Source organism: Bidens hawaiensis, unplaced genomic scaffold (assembly GCF_021521415.1).
Source record: "Bidens hawaiensis isolate Kalapana, Puna unplaced genomic scaffold, B.hawaiensis_p1.1 tig00025445_1, whole genome shotgun sequence".
NCBI lineage: Eukaryota > Viridiplantae > Streptophyta > Magnoliopsida > Asterales > Asteraceae > Bidens > Bidens hawaiensis.
In genome coordinates this window covers 264,349-285,519 of record NW_027494069.1, presented here as the reverse complement: position 1 = coordinate 285,519, position 21,171 = coordinate 264,349, and the positions used below count along the sequence as shown (strand labels likewise).

Here is a 21,171-nt window from a genome sequence, read left to right as displayed (position 1 = left end):
CTAAAAAAAAAACTAAATGTTGTCAAAGGGTTTATTGTGTGTTGTTGAAATTCTAATGTGAATTACAAAACATATTAGATTTTTAATACTTCTATTTTATTGTATCAATTATCGAAGAATATGAATACACCTTTTTGTCAATGTTACATTTGTTACTTTTGTAATAAACTTAAAAACAGTTCAACTTATGTCCATGATTTACCACTTATGTTGATAATGGAGCCTCTGCTTTATGTACACAAAAGGAATTAGAGAATTGGTTTTGTATTTCTATAACAAACATCTTCGTATCTCACTTTGTATATTATAACGTATATGACTATGAAAAAAATAACTAAAGGAAACGATATCCACAAAGGCATAAGTCATCAAACAATGATTTTCGATTTTACGGTTATCCTGTAACACCTGAACCTAAAATAAAACGTAAATTAAATAACTTTGGAATCAACTTGAATTAATGATAGAAATTAAGCCTTAAACGAGTCAAAATGTTAGATCTGGCACATGATAACAAATTTAAAATTGGCTAAATGTCAAAAATCCGAAGGTACACATGATTTTGGTGACTAGTCAAGCATCAAATATTGGAGGTCCATCAATGCACACCTTTTATTAGGTGTAAACCGGTATCACCATAAGCAAATTTTTATATAATCAACTTACTTTCAATTGTAAAGGAAATAAAGGAAGTAAGGATTAGCATTGGTTTTCAATTATGAACACCTTATTATACGTATACGACTCTTTAAATATAATCAAGGAAAAGATATACACGGAGGCAATAAAGTATATATAAGTAATCGAAAAACGCCTCTATTCCACTAACCATTATCCTGTAACACCTAAACCTAGAGTAACACAATAAAATACAAGTATTAACAAAACTATCTTCAAACAACAAAAATACACAACCTAAACACCTTTCACATCAAACAGGATTCTCCACCTAAGATTTGGGAGATTGATTCTAGTAAAGATCTTTTTATCATTCATCTTACTTTTCCCCTACCCACTTTTAACTTTTGTCCTACAATTTTTCTCTATATTAAAGATATTATTGCACCTTATCATACACAAAAACGCCACACACCCAAAATGGTAATTCTTCTCTTCAACAACTTCATATCATACCAACATTCATTCTATGATTGTGATTCTAAACATTCCTTATAACAGGTTTTGGCAATTTCGAAAACCGACAAAGATGACGCGGTTGATTTTAAAGGAAATCCTGTTGACCACTCGAAAACCGGAGGGTGGCTTGCAGCCGGGCTCATCTTAGGTAGTTATGACTTATGAATGTTTTTTATTTGAGTTTGTGTATAACTTTAAAAGTCTTAACTAATAACTATTAACCAATGTATGTATCTTTGTAGGAACTGAGCTCTCAGAAAGAATATGTGTGATGGGGATATCAATGAATCTAGTAACATATTTGGATAAAGAATTGCATCTTTCATCGTCAAAATCTGCAAACACGGTGACAAACTTCATGGGAGCTCTCAATATTTTAGCTTTGTTTGGGGGATTCTTGGCGGATACTAAACTTGGTCGTTATTTAACCATTGCCATCTTTGCATCTATTTGTGCTGTGGTCAGTAACCAAGTATCATGTTTTTCGTATATATTAGAATTATATACATGCTTGGTCCCTTTGGATTTGACGATTTTGATACATTATTGCTAACAATTAAGGGTGTGCATACGAAACCGAAAAACTAAAAAAAAATCCAAACCAAACTAAAACAAAACAAAAACCGACAGTTTGGTCTTATGCTTTTTAAAAACCAAACTTACGGTTCTGTTTTGGTTTTGCATGTAATAAAAAACAAAAAAACTAAACCGAATTTCTAGATTTTTATTTTTTATTTTAAGTAATCTGAAAGAAGTAAATAAATATATGTAACTTAAATATTTTTGGTCAAATGTATAATAATTATTTGAACCTAAATTCATTATTTTTTGGTCACCTTTTTGTCAGCCTAAAATTTTCAAGATCAAAGACCGAAAAACCGAAACCAAAAGGTTTCAAAAATCCAAAAACTAAAATTTCAATTTTTGGTTTGGTTTTAGCCCAAAACCAGCCGAACCGAACCATGCACACCCATATTAAAAATTACATGTTTAATCAGGTGGTTTTCAAGCGGTAATTTATTCTTTATGTCAAGACGAAATTACATTTTCTATGATTAAATAACAACGTAAACAATGGTAAAAACCTTATAAGCACTTGCTTAAAGATAATCTTAAATGTCTTATAGATCACAGTTAAAACAATAGGCCCCTAAACTAGTATAAACGACACATCCATCAAAACAAAAGAAAATTGATCGGTTAAGCCAATTTGAAGTCTATATGATTTGGTCCATAATTTATGATTTATGGGGTTAACATTAAAAGATATTACAAACTTGAAAGTAACCCAACTTTTTCATCACGAAACAGGGTGTGACACTATTGACATTAGCAACATCAATCCCGAGCATGAAACCGCCACATTGTGACAAAACGAAAACACAACAATGTATAGAAGCTAGCGGAAGTCAACTCGCGTTGCTTTATGTTGCACTTTACACCATAGCATTAGGTGGTGGCGGTATAAAGTCAAACGTTTCAGGATTAGGGTCAGACCAATTTGATGCTTCTAACCCTAAAGAGGAAAAGGCAATGGTCTACTTTTTCAACCGGTTTTACTTTTGTGTTAGCCTTGGGTCTGTTTTTGCGGTTACAGTTTTAGTTTATATACAAGATGATGTGGGTAGAGGATTGGGGTATGGGATTTCAGCCGGGACTATGATTATTGCGGTAATTGTATTGGTTTGTGGGACCCGCATGTATCGGTTCAAGAAACCACAAGGTAGTCCGTTAACGGTTATATGGAGAGTCGTGTTTTTGGCTATAAAGAATAGGAAGCACCCGTACCCTGCGAACCCGGGCTTTTTGAATGGCTACAGTAACTCGAAAGTTCCACATACTGCTAAATTCAGGTATGTAGAAATGCTTTTTCCGAAAGGATTTTGTGGGAAAAATATTTAAAAAAATGTATAAAGAATTATTGAATATCTTCCTCAAGGAACATATTAACATGACTTATAATCAATAAAGATAAAAAAAATGGTGTGTCAGCGGGTCGGGTCGGGTCGGGTAACTGGTTTAACTACATGATGAAACGGGCTGGGTCGGGGCCACAAAAGCATTTCGTGTTTTCTATACTGAATTTTTATCCAGCCTTTTTTTATATATAAAAAATCATTAAACTATTCGCTAAATTCGCACGCAAGTCCCTAAACTTTATTTAAGCATGAACGTAGAGATTTTAAACATGTCAGGTTGGCGAGTGAACTATTCAACCGAATATGATCCGTCTAATTAATTTATCTAAACATGTCAAACAGGTCAACTAGTACTAATCAAGTTGTAAACGTGATACTTGGGCTGATGGGCTGTAAAAAATAATCTAAACGGGTAAGGGTTAGCGGGCAGACCTGTTTAATTAAACAGGTTTAACAAGTCCAACCCAAACACACAACTCGTTTATTAAGCAGGTTTTAGAAAACCTAAAACATGATTCTTTTCTTGCAATGTCGTAAATTGCCACAACTAACTAAAAATGTGCTTTCAGTAAGTTTAAAATCCGATCACGAAAGAAAGATCTATTCATCAAATTTTGAAAATTCAAAAGATTTATGTAAAAAAGAACTTTCATGTTAATAATAAGCACACACATTTATCGCAGAGTTTTGAGCGATTTAACCATGCAAAAATAAAATATAGGGACTTATATGCAAATTCAATAGAAGTCTCTACCATTTTTTACCCAACATTGCCCAATATATAATGTACTAAAATTTTCTTCTATACGTTACAGGCCTCTTGACAAAGCAGCCATCCTACTTGATTATGCAAATTCAGATGAAAACAGAAACAACCCATGGATAGTTTCAACCGTAACAGAAGTCGAAGAAGTCAAAATGGTCATTAGCCTAATCCCAATATGGTCAACCTGCATACCCTTCTGGACAGTCTACTCTCAAATGAACACATTCACTATGGAGCAAGCTGCAATCATGAACCGAAAAGTTGGAACCTTTAGCATACCCGGAGGCTCTTTTTCAATTTTCCTATTCATATCAATTCTCCTATTCACATCTCTTAACGAACGGGTCATTGTCCGTTTAGCCCGAAAGATAACCCATGATCCAAAAGGGCTCAGAAGCTTACAAAGAATTGGAATCGGGCTCGTTCTTTCTGTTATAGGAATGGTTGCTTCTGCTATCGTCGAGAAAAAAAGACGAGAAACGCACATAAATGAATTAAAGAAAATTTCGGCTTTTTGGTTGGTCCCACAGTTTTTCTTGGTGGGTGCGGGTGAAGCTTTTGCCTATGTGGGCCAGCTGGAATTTTTTATTAGAGAAGCACCGGAAAGGATGAAGTCAATGAGTACGGGCCTGTTTTTGAGTAGTTTAGCCATGGGTTATTTTATGAGTAGTGTTTTGGTTTCGTTGACTGACATGGCAACAAACGGGAGCTGGTTAACGAATGATTTAGATATGGGGAAATTGGAGAATTTCTATTGGCTGCTTGCGATTCTAGGAGTTATTAATTTTTTGGGCTTTTTGGTTTTGGCATCTAGACATAGGTATAAAATGCAGAATTATATCAGTAAGAATGAAGGCGTCGAAAACTGGAATAAAACGAGTATAGAAAAGGTTGATGATATTGAGGTGAATAAGGCAGCCGTTGGTGGGAAGGAAGAAGCCTAGGAGATATATTTATTAGATATATATTTGTGGTGTTAAATGTATGATGTTATTTGTTTATGTAAAATATATAAATGATTCTATCTTTTTGTAACTTTCATTTCCCAGTGCAGCATTCACATAAACAAATGCAATGCTCTCAGTTGTTATGCTTCAATAGCATTTACAGAATCTTGTTAGTTTGTTCTTACTTGAATTTTTCTTATGTTTATTTCTGCTTATATTCAGTTAATCTAATTATCAAAGAAAAAAAAATTGTGCATAGACGGATGTGTTTAACATGCATGTATGAGCATCCTTAAAGTTCTTTCAGATTACTCTTTTTCTATATGTAGAATACAAAGCTGCCCTACTTGTGGCGTTGGCTTAGAGGGCTTCGCACGCAACTTATGCATGCAGCTAAGCACCATCTGAGATACCGCTTTTTAAAAAGATTGTAGTTCATAAGTGTTTCTAATGATTAGTTTTTTTAGGTGTCTAAATATTAGTTGGATCAACTTGTTATGTTCTAGAAATTAGTGTATGACGTTTCTAACTTGTGACCATGAATTTGTGTTAATCTTGAACATTTAGTTATCACCCATATTTGCTAAATATATACCTATATATTTGGTCGGTCCGAGACAGCTAATTGCTTCTCAACAAAATAATATATTATACAACACAATGTGAACTGGATAACCTCTTTTAGACTAGGCAAGGTGCTGTTATTGTCAAACTAGCTCATGTTTTTTAAGTTTTCGCGTTCACAAATAAGCCCACAGATTAAAAAAACAAAAGCAGTTTTTCTCCATATTGTGATTTATGCATACCTCAATTGAATTGGATGAGCTGCAAACCATATCAATACAAAATTCAGAAAAACTTGGACTGCCCTTGCCACATCAGCTCTAAATAAACCTTGAATACTCAAAGGAAAACCTGCATTGATTAATAAAACAAAAGTGTAAATCAAAAAATGTAAAACACAAGAGCGAAATAAATCATGCATATTTGAATCAATCAACTTCAACAAATGATGTCATGTAATTATTCTACTTACATAAAAAAATATAACATTAGGCAGCTTGTTGAGACAGAACACATCCAGGAGCGGGAAGATGACTCAAAACCAAAGGTGGGCGGATGGCACGATGTTTTGCTTCCTTTTCTTTACGGGCCTTAAACATTTCTTCGGTCTCAATAACAACCAACCTTTTAACCTATCGTTTGAAGTTAGACGATGAACCTTAATCTACTAAAACCAGATAAATAATTAAATAAATAAATAAATTATGCAGATTTTGAGAACAACCTGTTGAAGCATTCCTCTAACAGTAGGAGTGTTCCATCTCATGACGGTCCGATTGCACTTTCCCAAACGTAGGGCTTCTAAAGTGCGCCTGTGAAGTCTCCTGGTTCCCGGGATTCCTCTAACGAGAGTTATGTATAGATTGGGACTCCATGCTATTGGGACACATGCTTTGTAAGATTTGTAAGCGTTCATATTTATGGCTTTCTGAGCACCTTAAATCACATAAAACAAAGCTTAATAAGAAAATTTTGGTTTCTCAGTCTTTAAACCGATTAAGCCACTGGGCCTAAAAAAAGAGCAACGACAAATTCGCTAAAGTGAGATTTCAAAAAGGGATTTATGTGTATGCAATGCATAAGATCATACGAGTGAAAGTTGTGTGATTATGCATATAATGAAGTAACTAAGAGAACTCAAAGTTGGATATCATGAATAAAAAATTTAATTAGAATTCATGTACTAAAGCAACAACAATGTTTTTCAGCTATTAAGTCTTTAATTATTCCTACTAAACTAATATTCATAAACTTCAAATTATAACGAAACATATAAACCGACGAACAAACACACATTGTCGGTCCACATCACAGTCAATGTAAAAGTCCAGAAATACAAAAAAAAGGGGGGGATTTGAACTATTTGGTTATCGGCTTTTATGAGGCGATAAATAATAAGAATACGTAGTAAAAGGTGAGTGAATGAATAGAAGTGTGTAAAGCTTAGCTCCTAATGTAATACCAAAGTGCTGAAGAAGGTCTGAATTAGCATTATGATATAAATGTCATTTCACAAGATCAATTCAGTCCTAAATGATGAATTAATATGTCAATTCTTTCTTGTTTCTAAATGACCTAAAGAGAGCTGGTATTATATTAGATTGAGTAATAGTAATAGTAATTCGTAATTCAAAAACATGAGAAGAGAACATATAAACCCAAAAGTACCTGAATCACAACACAACACAAGACGACGCTAATCGGACGGAGACAACATGAAGCGGCGAGCGAGCGATGTATTGCTATTATTGTTCAACAAACTAGGGCTCTACTTTTTTCTTTCTTTCTTTTTTTTTATTATTATGACTATTTTTATATTTTAAATGTGAACATTCATTTCTTATTTTTTTTTTTAGAAATCTGCAATTTGTCTTCCTGGTTTATATCCACATTCGATGGGTTTACCTTTGAAAAGATTTTGTGAAGTTTGGGCCCCTGTGTTTCTTCGGCGGGTTCCTCTGATTCCTACCGTCAGTTGACCCGTCGTTAACCCGTTAAAAAAAAGGAAATTACTTTATTACCCCTGTCGTGTTGCTTAGGTCAATTTTAGGGTTGTTTGTTTGTTAATCTGTTAATCGATGATGATGATGATTTGGTAATATGTGAATTGTGAATCGAATTAGGGTTGTTTGTTTGTTGATATATTTAGTCCGTTACAGAAGAGGAGTTGTGGATGGCTAAAATGGCCTGATGATCCCACATGCCCTAGTTGTGAAAAGGTAATTCAAGCAATGGTTAAAATGATGAACAAGAAAGATGATTTTGCAAGAATGAAAACCAAAAAAGTAACAAGCTTGAAGATGTTGCTAGCAATTAGTTGGTTTTTGTTCTTTGTTTATGTTTGGGTTTATTGATTAGTTGTTAACATTGTATTTTTAGTATTGGATAATGTAATCTTTGTTGTTGTTATTGTAGTTTATGTTAGATGTTTAGAGTTTCTTGTTTCATATATTTACTTTAAATTTGTGTTCCACATTATCAGTCATGTTGCAGCCATGATGAAACTGAGAATGTTGAGTTAGGGAAGGTTGATGAGAATGTTGAGTTAGGGAAGGATGATCAGAATGTTCAGTTTGACAAAGACAAAAGTCAAATGGAAGACAAAGAATATCAATTGGGTGAAGATGAGTTGATGACTTATTTAGTGCAAGAAGATGACTTATTTAGAACAAGTGAAGAACATGAAATGGATCCTGGTGGTGATTACTCACCTTTGTGAAAGCAGCTTTCAAGTACACCAGTGAGCCGGAAGAAGATTACTATCATGATCCATATGAAGACGATCCAGTGTGGGACTCTGACTGGTCAAACGATGATTGTCATTGGAAGTAGCATTGTAGTTTGCTTCTAGTATTGTTTGCATTTGAATTGTACTTTAATTTGACATGATTAAATCTATTGTAATGTTTGCATTATTTGCCTATATGCTACTAGTTTTAAAAGCATTAACCAAAATACTGTCAAAATAGCATACAAACCATCATGTCCCAAATCAAACATAGCATACAAACTATCATGTCCCAAATAAAACACACATGCTACAAGTCTTAGATTGTTTCAAACACAAACCATGACATGGTACCAGAAAGTTCAAAACAAAAGTCTTAAATAGTCTCAAACACACACCATTAATCTAACTCAAACACAACTTTATGGTTGACATCATTATTGTTGAATTAGTGCCCTGCAAGTTCTGATGTTGTGTCCATAACCTCCACATCTTCCACAACTTTTTTCATGCCCCAACCTGGTAAGTCTTCCTCCTGCATAAAACACTTCCTGAACCTCTTCAATCTTCCTCTTCCTCTTCTTGCTAGCTGCCAATTTCTTCTTCTCACCTAGTGCCTTCTTCCTGCTCTTCTTCGGTCTGCCAATCTGGGTATGATGTTTTGGAGGAGTTATTATTGTTGGGCAATTTGATGGTGTCCACATATCAGGGCCTGGTATGGGCCTGATTTGGTGATTATACACCTTCTTCCAAGTATCTAACCAGTAAGCTTCATCAACCCACTTCTCCAATGGACCGACATACATGTTGTTTTCTATCATGTTATATAGGGCTGCCACAGCATGTTTGCATGGCATACCTGTCAAGTCCCATCTCCTGCACGTGCAAGTTCTATCCCCCACATTCACCACACATTGGCTTCTCGGACTTTTAACCTATGAACATATTTGCATATTAACAAAAGATTGATTGTAATATCATAGTCATGCAAATTTTCATACCTGGTAAGTCACATCATCAACCATCATAACCGTCAATTTGCTTGCATCTGTTTGGATTTCATCCCATGCTTTTGTGGCTTGCGGTGTTAATGGGCCCCTTGCAGTGGCTTGCATCTTCTTCACAGTCACAATTTCATGGTCATATACTCTCTAATATACTCCAAGCATGTAATGATCGGCTTGTCTCTTGCTCCAACAAGTTGCTTGTTGAAAAATTCACAAAGGTTGTTCAGCAACATATCACTTTTTTCCCTTCCTGAAAAATGTGATCTTGACCATCTTGCTGCCGGGATCTCACTAAGCCAGAGAAACATATCAAGATTTGTTTTCTTAATCTCCTCCATTGCCATGTTGAAGACAGAAGTGGCCGATGCTGCCCTATAAAACAAGCCTTCATACAAATCTCCCCTCCAGGTTTGCCTCAAGTTCTCATGGATGTGTCTACAACAAAATCGATGCTCTGCCCTAGGGAAAACACTCTCAACTGCTTGAATAAGTCCCTACAACAGTCAAATCACCACAATTAGTGTACATGAGTTAGCCTATTACAAATATATCCTATGTGTACATACCTTTTGTCGGTCACTTATGAAAGTAAATTTGGCATCATGAGCCAAGTCAAGATCATCTCCAAGGAGATCTAAGAACCATTTCCATAAGTCTGAGCATTCGACTTTCACTATTGCAAAGGCAATAGGATACAAGCAATTGTTACCGTCCGTCCCGACAGCAGTCAAAATCTGTCCGGGGTATTTCCCTTTCATAAAACAACCATCCAACCTAAGAAGTTCCCTACCAAGCAATTTAAATCCTTTAACCAAAGCAGCATAACACACATATATCCTTCTAAATTGCCTTGTTTTAAGGTTAGGATTAGCACATGGTTCAACATCTAATTTAATGGTACTACCTGGGTTTGCTTTAAGAAGCTCATCAATATAAGATCTGAGGTGGGTGTATTGTTTGGTGTGGTCACCATCCTTCCTTTGCAAGGCTATTTTCTTTGCTCTTCTCATCTTGGATTCAGAAAGTTGTACTTGATGCATCTGCTGAAATTTGGCCTTCAATTCTTTGGCAGATAACTTGGGGGTGGTTTGTAGCTCAACCTCAATCTCTTTGGCAATAGTAGACATTGTGTACAAACCAATTGTTCTACTTCTTAGACATTCGTGTTTTCTGGGAATGGCCTTCACACACCAATTATCCTCAACAGTTTGTCTTGAGATGTGCAGCGTCCAAGGGCAAGTGGGTTTCATTTCCCTTTTTTTTTACCTTCAACTTTTCCTGACTTGACACATTTGACCCCTCACCAGCAACCAAATTAGGATTGGTCCCCAAACAAATCACCCTAAACCTTAAAGGATCATTCTTCTTGATATACAAATCTTTTCTAGCATGAATTGCATAACTCTTAACCATTTCATTAAATGTTTCCTTTAATGGTATTAACTGACCAACATAAAATGGACACTCATCATCATTATTCATTTCCTTACCCTTGAACTTTCTTAGCATACTATTCAAGACACTCAAGCGCTCATCATCAGAGCTCTCATAGGTATCCATGCAAGGATTTAAACCATCATCATCACTAATATGATCAGCTGCTGCATCTACCACATCAAAATCTACAATAGCTTTATACAACCTCATGTCAACTTCTACATCCTCCAAGGGTGTTTGAAAGGCAGCCGTATACTCAGGATCACTTTCATTTGATCGATCACTATCATAACTGTCATCATCTTCCTCACTAGAACTATTTTCAGCACTCTCTTCATCAACACTTTCACCACCCACTTCATGGACATTTTCACCACTCACTTCATGGACACTTTGACCACTCACTTCATGAACACTTTCAAAACCAAAACCAGGTACAAATCCAGAATCATAGACCACAATTTCAGTACCACTAGTCCTGCCATGTTCTACAAAAATCTCAACAATGTGAGTACCTATACCATCACTACCTCTAATCATATCACAAACATCTTGAAAATGATAATCTTCAACCAACGGCTTTAAAACCAAGTCCAAACTAATACGCGGATGTTTGTAATGAAAACAACAAGTTGTACCACAACCATATTGTAACTTACAAAGTATTCCAAGCAACAAACCTTTACAAAATTCAGAAACTTGAACTTCATCAACGTAAGTGATCTTCCCCCCTTCGTATCTTCGCTGCCCTTCGGTAGCGAAAGACCCTCCATGGTAAAGTTTTATGGTGAACGCATTTGAATAATTTTCACCTATAACAACAGAACATTCAATCCGTTAACAACAAACAAGTAAATAAAACGAAAATTTTGAACACACAGTAACACCTTACCATATAGATCGTACGGGTCACAATACTCCTATCCGGCCTAATAGAATACGAGGTCGACATTGCGATGTGTGCAGTTGACGTTTGATTTTAACAGTGATCGGAAAAATTAGGGGTTCAATGTTCGAACGGTTGGTTTGTATTTGGGTGTTTGGGGAAAAAAAACCCTAAATCGGGGGTTTTATTGAATCAGGGGTGTGTAAATAGGGAATATACTATATTACCCTTCAATATTAACGGTCAACGACGGGTCAACTTACGGTAGGAGTCAGAGGAATCCGCCGGAGAAACACAGGGGCCCAACTTCGCAAAATCTTTTTCAGGGGTAAACCATCGAATGTGGATATAAACCAGGGAGACAAATTGCAGAATTCTCTTTTTTTTATTACTATAATTATTATCATTGCAATTTTCAGAAAGTAAAATTCTTTAAAAAATGTGTTAATAAGTTTACAATTTTTTGGTATATTTATTTAGGGTGCTACTATATATTTAATACCTCACATATCATACAATAAGGTAATATAGAACGTATAACTTTTACATAGTATTAAAACCACACATATCGAATTTGTTGGTTAAAATATATTATACGAGTCATATTATATATTTCTCTGCCTAACGAATGAGTAGTTCAACTTAAGTTGAGCATTGTGTTAAACTTCAGTATAGAGCTAGCTGGCAAGAAGTGAGCTTTAAATGTATCAGAGCATTCAGATTAGAATCTTTATATTCATTTATTACAACTTTTTTTTCTATATTAAAAAATATGAATGTATCATGTTCTTCATTTCTATTAAAAACATTTATTTTTATTAATTTTTTACTCTTAAATAATCACAATACTTCATCCATAGTGAATATCTACACACTATGTTTAGAGGATCATTGTTCATAACTCTAAATTTTGAAAATAGAAAGAGATATAGAGAATTACCGAATTGAAGATTGTGATAAAGACGTAAAATAGAGAAAATCTTTGAAAGACAAAGATTTTTTTTAAATGTTCTTCCTTAAAAAAGTGTAATAACTAACCACACAATGATTCGGCTTATGAGTTATGCGTATAACTAAAGAAAAATCAAACCATGGAGACTTTTGATAACATGACATTAAACTATAAAAAAAACCATCTCAATTCAACAAATTTAAGGGTAACAAAAACAAATTTTTTTTATAAAAACTTGGATTCTATGAGAGTTTAGAGAACTAGAAGCAAAAAAAAGTTAAAAAGAGACTTCATTCCCTTTTAACATGTTTAGGAAGTTTAGGGCATGTTAATGTAGAACATAAGAAAATGCGTTGATAACAAACACATAAATATTAAAACCACCCTAATATATAAAAATATAACCATCCAATAACAAGTATCAAGATAACCCTAACGTCCACTATTCAAACAATTCAAAAACCCAGAAGCAAATTTAGTGAAAACATAACTAGAGCTTTTGAATCACAACTGAATTGGCTAGCCCGGCCTCTTCAATCGTCAAGTCCAAATCATTAAGCTGTTTTGGCGGAAACCCCATTGTCAGCAACTGATACGCACCATAGCCACCAGGCCTCGATGTATCAATGAAAGATCGAATGTTTCTTATTGTATGATGGTTATTGAAGCGCGAAAGCATACGGGTCCCATCAGCCAATCTAAGTTGAATAGAAGTGGATGGTAAAGCGTCATCAACAACTAGACCTGCAGACGGGGTTGGGGCTGCAGTTACAGGCTGCAGAGTGACGGCTTCTGTAGTGCCGCTACTGCCTAGGGTTCTACCCACCCCCACAAAGGCCGCCTTGCGGTGTTTCTGAACCTACATTATTCAAAAATATTACTTAAATATGATAAAGGATTAAAGGTATACATGTAAAAAAACTGTACCCTTTTACTTTATTTGTAGAGAAGTCCATAAGTTTTAATTTTGCGAGACTGAAACACTTGATTTTAGAAAATTAACAATCAACGTTTAGTGGGAAGTTCCTTTATGCTCGTTTTACTTAATAAATGAACATGAAAAAAAAATTATTCAATTAAATGAATGAACAAAAGAACACGTCTCATTCTTCATTTACATTCATTTTTGTTCGTTCATTTAGGTCCGTTTATCTTCTTTTCTATAATCGTTTTTATTTATTAGTTATTAGAAACACTAACAAGTCCATCATGAATCAAGTCATCAACTCATCACCCCAATCATAGTTTAAGAACTAAGCCTTGGGTAATACAAGCAAAGGCATCGAACTTTTTAACGAACAAACAAGAACAAAAGAAAATATGTCCACTGTTCGTTCACTTGGTTAAAGTTAAAAGAACGAACATGAACAAAAAAATCATTCGTTTAAGTTATCAAGTTCGTTTAGGAAACGTTAAACGAACATACATGAATGAAAGAATCCGTTCTTCTAAGTTATCAAGCTCGTACATTTGGTGAAAGCTAAACGAACGAGCATGGACAAGCTTTGCTCGTGTTCGGTTCGTTATGTTTACATGCCTAAATTAACAACAAAGCAAAAGAATTTTGTGGTTTCAAATCCTTATTTTTCTTATCATAATATCCCTCAACTTTTTTAAAACAACAAAAAGATCATGACTAAATCCCTATTTTTTATGATTTGACAAACAACATTTTAAAAAAGACTGGATGTTAACTGTACAATAGCTGTTTTGGGTTAACCCTAAACCAAATAAAGACCCATTATCCAACCGCCCGACCCATTGAAAGATATACTGATGAAAGAATTTTTTAAAAGAGAGAATTAAATAAAAAAGGGCTTACAGGGTATTCCTCCAACTTTCTCACAACACTAACTTGACCTGGGGCACTTCCGGGTGGAGGCTTAAGTTCTTCAGGATACTCACCCTTCTTTAAGCTCTGCATCAAAAATGTTATAGGTTAAATAATTATAAGATAATTGGAGGTTAAGAATGTTGATGAAAAATAATATTATTACATCTACGAAAGCAGCATTTTGGGGATCATCCATGCTCCTCAAAGGGCCATCATTAACAGTGAAACCGTTGGTCCAGAATGTGCTGGTAACATTAGGAGGTTGAGGTTGAACTTGCTGAGGTGGAGAGTGATGTGGAGTCTCCAGATAACAGTCTTCCTCTTCCAGAAAAGCTTCTAGAGCTTGAAGATGGTTGAAACTGCTCAGGTGTTCTTTCTTCAGCTCCTGCTTGTCTTAGTTGATTAAGCAGAGCTTCCACATCATTCCTCTTTGTTGGATCTTGAACAAGCATACCACGGCAATCATTCACAAATGCCAAACATAGAGATTTAATGAACATTTTCAACATAACACATGAGCTCAACAATTAATCCCATATAATCGCAATAGCCATCACATGATCCAGTCTGCACTGATTTCCGTATCAACAGGTACAACCACCACCATACCCAGTAAAAATCCCACCTTTAGCAGAGCCATTAGAAGGATCCAGGGCTCAGCTCGTTTTGACTTACAAGAGCAAAAGCCCGAGCTCGACTCGTGAGCTGTTCTTCCAAGATCAGGCCCAGCTCATTTCTTATTATCAAGTATTTTATATACGTTTTAGATTATTATTATATACTTTGAGAAAAAACTTAAACAAGCGTATGCTCGGCTCAAGCTCGTGTAGTACCTTAAACGAGCCAAATCTCAGCTCACCATTAAAAAATTTTGAGCGGAAGGCGAGAAATATTTTGGGCCTTAGGTAAAAGGTTTTTTTTATTGGATTTGAATAATTAGTTTTCTAAATGGCTTTATTGGGTTATGGTTTGGGCTATGCAATTTTTGATATATATATATATATATATAAATTATAAATGAGCTTAAATGAATTAGGCAATAAATATATATAGAAAGAGATTTATTTTAAAGATTTTCTGGCCTTGGAAACTCGAGCTCGGGCTTAATAACTAAACGAAGCTCCGACTTCCGAGGAAAACACCATATAGGAACTTGCAAACTATAGTATAGACACATATTGCTTCTAATATGATCTAAACATCAGCAAACAAACAAATACTAAAAAGTATAGCACTAGTAAACTACTAACAGATAAAAAAAAAGTGAATAGACACTCAAAACCATACAATTATAAGCACTAACATTAATCGTATGCACCCGTAAAACACGAATAACACAATTACCTCTTTTGACCACCAGTATAATACTCCTGAGGCCCATCCGAGTCACTCCCGGAGTCCTCACCGGGTCGATTCAGATCCGCAAAAGTCCGAATGCGTCCACTAGACCGACTACCAGACGGCTTCTTATCCGCACCGGTATTCCGAGATCGTAGATTGTACGGATTATTATCACCGGCCAATTGCTGCGAAGGAGGCGGTGAAGCTGATCGTGAACGAGACGGTGAAGATAACGGAGAATGAGTATCAGCGTTAGGGTTAGGGTTTTGGTCAATTACCGGATCATCGTTAGCTTCGAAGAAGGTGGTGACGGCGGAATCGAGATCGTAGTTGTGGGATTCCAGGAAGAAGGTGGCTTCTTCACGGGAAGCAGAGGTTATGTTGGAGAATGCGGTGATTATGCCGTCGTGTGGGTTGTTGCTGGTGGTGTTAATCGCCGGTGAGTCTTCCATTGTTTTGGTTTTGGTTTGCTTGTGTGAGAGGGTAACGATTTGGTATATCTGTATGTATATATGATGCTACCGGGTCGGTGTATATAATATGGGCCGGGGTTATATTTTGAGTGATCCAATTGCATTGGTTTTAAAATTTGTTCGGATAAAGTTAAACGAAGATAAAATCAGTTTGGGTCAAACCGGATCGGATTATAAGTTTTTAACTAGTTTCAGCTGATATATTATTAGGCTGATTGCAAACTAGCAGATCGGACCATGAAACGAGTTTCACCCAACCGAGTTTTGATCAGTTAGGATTTGAATCGTGAACTGGTTTGTCATGGCTAGATGTGTCAGTTTGTAAGTTTGCATTGGTTGGAGTTACAACAAGTATTTGGTACTGTTACGTGAACATGTGATGCCACAACCCCAGGCACGCAGGTGGTCGTATAAAAGATGAGAAATTGAACTCTCAGTAACACTACATTTATTGTGATTTTTGATAAATAATATACATATCACTGTGTTAAATTCGGGTCACATGGAAAACACGACATGTCTTTGGTCTCGACTGACTATCAAACATGGTGACCTAGATGATCTTTTTATGAGGAAACTCAAAATTGAAAAAACTCTATGACTTAACCCTAAACAAAATGCTTTAAGGGAGACCCATGAGCTCAAATAAGAAATTCATGGGACTGTCGCGAAACTATATGAACTTTGATGTCATAGCTATTTGTCACATAAATCGTAACATATATCTTAATTTATATACTACTCAAATGAACTTTATATAACGCTTAATATCATATGAATTATTTTCCCGATATATGTCACAGGTATCTTTTGCATTTAATTTCTTATCTTTTTTATATTTACTTAAAATGAATTTTATGCAACATTTAACTCCATGTTAATCCATTTCACAACATAAACCCGTTGTAAATCTTCGCATGCCCTTTCTAACTTCACATTTTAATTTTTGATATTAATTTAGCTCCAATCCGCGAACGCTAAACACATATCTTGAAAAGGAAGACGTAGATTCATTTACCATCAACGGTATCGACATAATCATAAGAGATTTGGCATTCATATGTTACATCGTTCGTAACTTCGTTTTATACATGTTATGATTTCTTATACATTTTATAACAGCGTAGTTAACACACAACAATGCATACCCCATAATTCTTGGTGACTTTAATGGAGGTTTTGATTTGTTTTACAGCGGGTGATTTCGTGTGTATGAAGCTTGATAAGTCTAATAAGACTCGCTATGTTGCTCGAGTGGAGAAACTGTACACTAATAAGAATAGTAACATGAAAATTAGGATCCTACGGTATTATCAACCAGAGGATACAAAGTAAGGTCGAAAGCAGTTTCATGGTGACAATGGGTTATTTTTAACCAATCATTACGATGTGCTGAGGCACAAACAATCCAAGCGAAGTGTAATGTTCATTATTTTGAGGACTACATAAACCTAAAATATGTCCAAGTTGACGATTATTTTTGTCGATATGAATATGATGATGCTAAACAAAGATTCTTCAACATTCCTATTGTCGTGTGAGTATTTTAATTCACTTATGAGATTTATAGTAGGAACTAATCGTAATTTTGAACTGGTATGTATATATGTGAAGGTATTGCGAGAGTTAAATTTAGCACACCCGAATGAATTGATGTCAATGGTGCAATGTGATAAATGCAAGGGCCGGTATGTTTTGATAAAATATTATTATAAATTTATTATAGCATTCATCATAACAGACCTCTACAAAAAGTCACATAATATCTACAATGTTGCAAAAGTCGCTAGGCGGCCGACCCCCTTGGAGGGAGTCCTCGGAGTACTCGGAGAGTACTCGGACATGATAAATATAAAGAAAATTAGATTTTGGAATATATATATATATTTCAAATATCATAAGTTTACTAATATGTATAACAAAATAAATGAATATCAATATACATAAGAGAAATACATTTTTAAACACTAAATTATTCTAAAAAATGTTAATCGTTAATTAAAAATAATGATATTCGTTCTTTAATATTATAGAAATATGAATCATGTTGTATTTTTTAAGTCAAAATAGACCCAAGTTAACCGACTAGATGTGATTCAGGCTAATGTTGACCACCATTGACCAATTTTTAGTAACTAGGCGGAGTTAAAGAAACTCCCATCGGCACCATACCTTGTAGCGAGCACTCGGAGAGTACTCGGCCTTGTAGACCTACTTTTACAACATTGATATCTACATGGATTCCAAACTTTTCTAAAAAACATCAATTTTCTTTAACAACACAAACCACCACAAATCTTATTAAAAATGTTTAAAAAAATTGTAATGTAATGTAATATAATATAATATGATATAACTAGCCTTAAAAAAACCCGTGTATTACAAATGATAAATTAATGTATAAACTACAATGAATAATTTAATACAAATAAAAAAAGATAATTAATTCTATTTATATCATGTAAAAAATATATTTGAATTTTAAATCGAGAATGGGTTATATCATCAAATATATTTGAATTTTAAATCGAGAATGGGTATTACAAATATAGTCGTTTTAGATCATCAAATATATTTGAATTTTAAAGGGGTTTTCTCACAGTGGTGAGTTTCCTCCTTGATGGTGTTTTTGAGTGAGTCAGGCCTGGAGCGTCAAAATCAGTATGGACGGTTGACATCCCGTCTCAGGAAGGCTCACTCAGGTATTGGCGGGGGATCCAAACGCTATTCAAAAAAAAAGTATACTCTTTAAACATAAACTCTTTCATGTATACATTTCAATTTTAAAGAAAATATATTAATGACACATAATTATTATATTAATATTTTTTTTATATTAAATATGCTTTGAATATAATTATGTCATTATTAATTCAATCAATGGAGATTGACCAATTAATACGGTATGTTGAATTTATAATCAATACTATATTTAGAACCAATTTTTTTTTCTTTACCATCAATAGAAGATAAGTGATTTGACGGGAATTTGATAGTAAAAATTAACCTCAGAATGTCATGTGTCTAGAATTATTTTTTTATTAGTATAGGTAGATATAATATATTGAGTTTAGGCCCCACATGAGAAGTTGAAGAGGTTTGAATCTACAAACCTATTCACAAATTTCCCTCACATCAATGTTTGTCCCCCCCTCCCCCCCCCCCCCCTCCGCTCTGTCCAACTTAGATAGATTTTGGCATCATTGTAGGTACTATAATCACATGAGTACATACATACATGAGAGTTGTGGGCACGATGTGTCGAGAAACACATACGTTGGTAATCACGTAGCATGTAACATGTTCTTTTTAATTAAAAAAAACAACAATATCATACTCAAATTAAAGAGAATAAAATGTTTGTTTTTATTGTGTAACTTTCTACTAAATAAAGTATTAACGTGTTAAACGGTTATAGTTGTTTAAACTTTGTGGAGGGGAAGTTGATTTAAAAGATTGTATAATGTATTTAAAAGTCGTAACTATTTAAACTCTCAAATTATGTAAAAATACATTTTATTTTGTTCTTCTCACTTGTATAATAATCTTCTATCAAATAAATCTCTTACACCACATGTCCTTTCCTCTCTCTCTCCATCCTTCTTTGTTGTCTCTAAGCCTTTCTAGTCCCAAACTCTTTATAAAAACATCAATTTCCTTTAACAAACAAAAACCTCTACGAACAACATGATTTTATCAAATATCATTAAGAATTTTGTATAGCATTCATCACAGCAAACGTCTATAAACAGTCACGTCATATCCACATGCGATTCCAAACATTTTAAAAAAATATTAATTTTTCTTAACAAACACAAACCTTCACAAATCTTATTCAAAATGTTTAATATGATATGGTATGACATTATATGATAATGATGATATGATATGACATGATAATGGTGATATGATATGAAATGACATGATAATGATGATATGATATGACATGATAATGATAATATAATATGATATGACATGATAATGATGATATGATGTGATATGAAATGACATAATATGACATAACATGATACGATACGATACGATATGATATTATATATGTGTGTGTGTTTAGGGCCCCACATGAAAAGTCTTTGAATATTTGAATATGCAAACCTCAATCCAAACTTTACACATATTAAATGTAATACTCAACCTTATTTATATTTTTTTAATTATAAGGTTATTATCTAATAGATTTAATTTACAAGTTTGGTGCCGCTAAGCCGTCATTGGGCTACTTGGCGGCACCTTACTTGTCCACACAATTTTGTTTTGTTTTTGTTAGTGTGACGAAAACCGACCCAATTCGCATTGACTCAACGTCTTAACATACGGGACCGACAACGCTTGGTTTACCTAGGGCCGACCTAGGGGTGTGGCCGGGTAGTCGACGGCCACAGGCCCGACACCCCGCTAGGCCTGATTTTTTTTTAAATTATATGTATTTTTATGAAAAAAATTATGTATAATTAATGTTTCAACATAATTTCATAACCACTAGCTTGGTCTAGTGGCAAAGAGGTATGACCTCTAACCAAGAGGTTGTGGGTTCTAGTTTTAGTTGAAACATTTTTATGTTTATTTTTATACACAAGTTTTTTATACAACTCAAATCATAAGGTAAGCCCACTTCAAATTAAATTATTTAAACAAAAAAAAATGTTCTTTACTTAAGGCCCGAAAATTTTTCCGTCTTTGGCCCAAAAAAAATATCGTCTTTTCGGAGCCGGCTCTGGGTTTACCAATGCCCGAGTTTACCGACCGATACCACCTCGCTGGTCCACTCAACATTTATATATTTTTTTATCCATTTTTAGCTCTGGTACCGTAACGTACATAGCAGAAACCGACCGAATTCGTGTCCATTTACCGCCTCAATGCCCGGACTGACAACGCTTGGGTTTTACCACCGTCCGAGTTTACTGACCAAACAAACTTCGTTTTAAATAATTTGTTTTTTTATATGTTAATTTGAGGAAAATATATTTTTTGTACGCTAAGGTTTTACCATTGGTTTCTATATCGTAAAGAACGCAAACGATACTAACTGAATTCACATCAACTCACCGATATAACACTCAAGTTTAACCAACACCCAAGCTTCAACGTTGAGGTTTGAGGTTTTTTCTAATTGACCCGGCGCAAAGCGCCGAGTGAAATCTAGTTATTTATATAGTTTA

The 21,171-nt window shown here is 34.6% G+C and overlaps 2 protein-coding genes, 1 long non-coding RNA gene and 1 pseudogene across 5 annotated transcripts; 1 reads left to right on the top strand and 3 right to left on the bottom strand.

Annotated features, from left to right (window-relative positions):
• Window positions 1-727: 727 nt before the first annotated feature.
• Window positions 728-5,073, top strand: LOC143571622 (protein NRT1/ PTR FAMILY 6.4-like). Its single transcript, XM_077057003.1, has 4 exons — window positions 728-1,285; window positions 1,380-1,597; window positions 2,449-2,990; window positions 3,872-5,073. Exons 2-4 carry the CDS (start codon window positions 1,409-1,411, stop codon window positions 4,764-4,766), a joined length of 1,626 nt encoding a protein of 541 aa, XP_076913118.1. The 5' UTR covers window positions 728-1,285; window positions 1,380-1,408; the 3' UTR covers window positions 4,767-5,073.
• A 357-nt stretch (window positions 5,074-5,430) lies between these two features.
• Window positions 5,431-7,086, bottom strand: LOC143571609 (uncharacterized). Of its 2 annotated transcripts, none has more exons than XR_013142121.1 (3): window positions 6,992-7,086; window positions 6,058-6,257; window positions 5,431-5,965 (listed from the first exon to the last, which is right to left on the bottom strand). It is a non-coding gene; the product is annotated as an uncharacterized LOC143571609 (long non-coding RNA). The 2 variants fall into 2 exon arrangements; XR_013142120.1 differs by having other exon boundaries at window positions 6,058-6,269; window positions 7,002-7,081.
• A 1,412-nt stretch (window positions 7,087-8,498) lies between these two features.
• On the bottom strand, window positions 8,499-9,176 carry LOC143571630 (uncharacterized). The gene is made up of 2 exons (XM_077057007.1): window positions 9,063-9,176; window positions 8,499-8,996 (listed from the first exon to the last, which is right to left on the bottom strand). The coding sequence occupies exons 1-2, from the start codon at window positions 9,174-9,176 to the stop codon at window positions 8,499-8,501; spliced, it is 612 nt and encodes a 203-aa protein (XP_076913122.1).
• Window positions 9,177-12,689: 3,513 nt separating this feature from the next.
• Window positions 12,690-16,114, bottom strand: LOC143571621 (plant UBX domain-containing protein 4-like; annotated as a pseudogene). The gene is made up of 4 exons (XR_013142126.1): window positions 15,523-16,114; window positions 14,341-14,634; window positions 14,166-14,261; window positions 12,690-13,202 (listed from the first exon to the last, which is right to left on the bottom strand). The product of XR_013142126.1 is annotated as a plant UBX domain-containing protein 4-like (transcript).
• Window positions 16,115-21,171: the final 5,057 nt, after the last annotated feature.

What these genes read in the sequence shown, in the direction of transcription:
- LOC143571622 (XM_077057003.1), top strand. Translation starts at nt 1,409, where the DNA reads ATGGGGATATCAATGAATCTAGTAACATATTTGGATAAAGAATTGCAT. An exon ending in TTGCATCTATTTGTGCTGTG is followed by an intron (nt 1,598 to 2,448) that starts GTCAGTAACCAA and finishes ATCACGAAACAG; the next exon opens with GGTGTGACACTATTGACATT. An exon ending in CCACATACTGCTAAATTCAG is followed by an intron (nt 2,991 to 3,871) that starts GTATGTAGAAAT and finishes TATACGTTACAG; the next exon opens with GCCTCTTGACAAAGCAGCCA.
- LOC143571630 (XM_077057007.1), bottom strand. Translation starts at nt 9,176, where the DNA reads ATGCAAGCCACTGCAAGGGGCCCATTAACACCGCAAGCCACAAAAGCA. An exon ending in TTGATGATGTGACTTACCAG is followed by an intron (nt 8,997 to 9,062) that starts GTATGAAAATTT and finishes ATATGTTCATAG; the next exon opens with GTTAAAAGTCCGAGAAGCCA.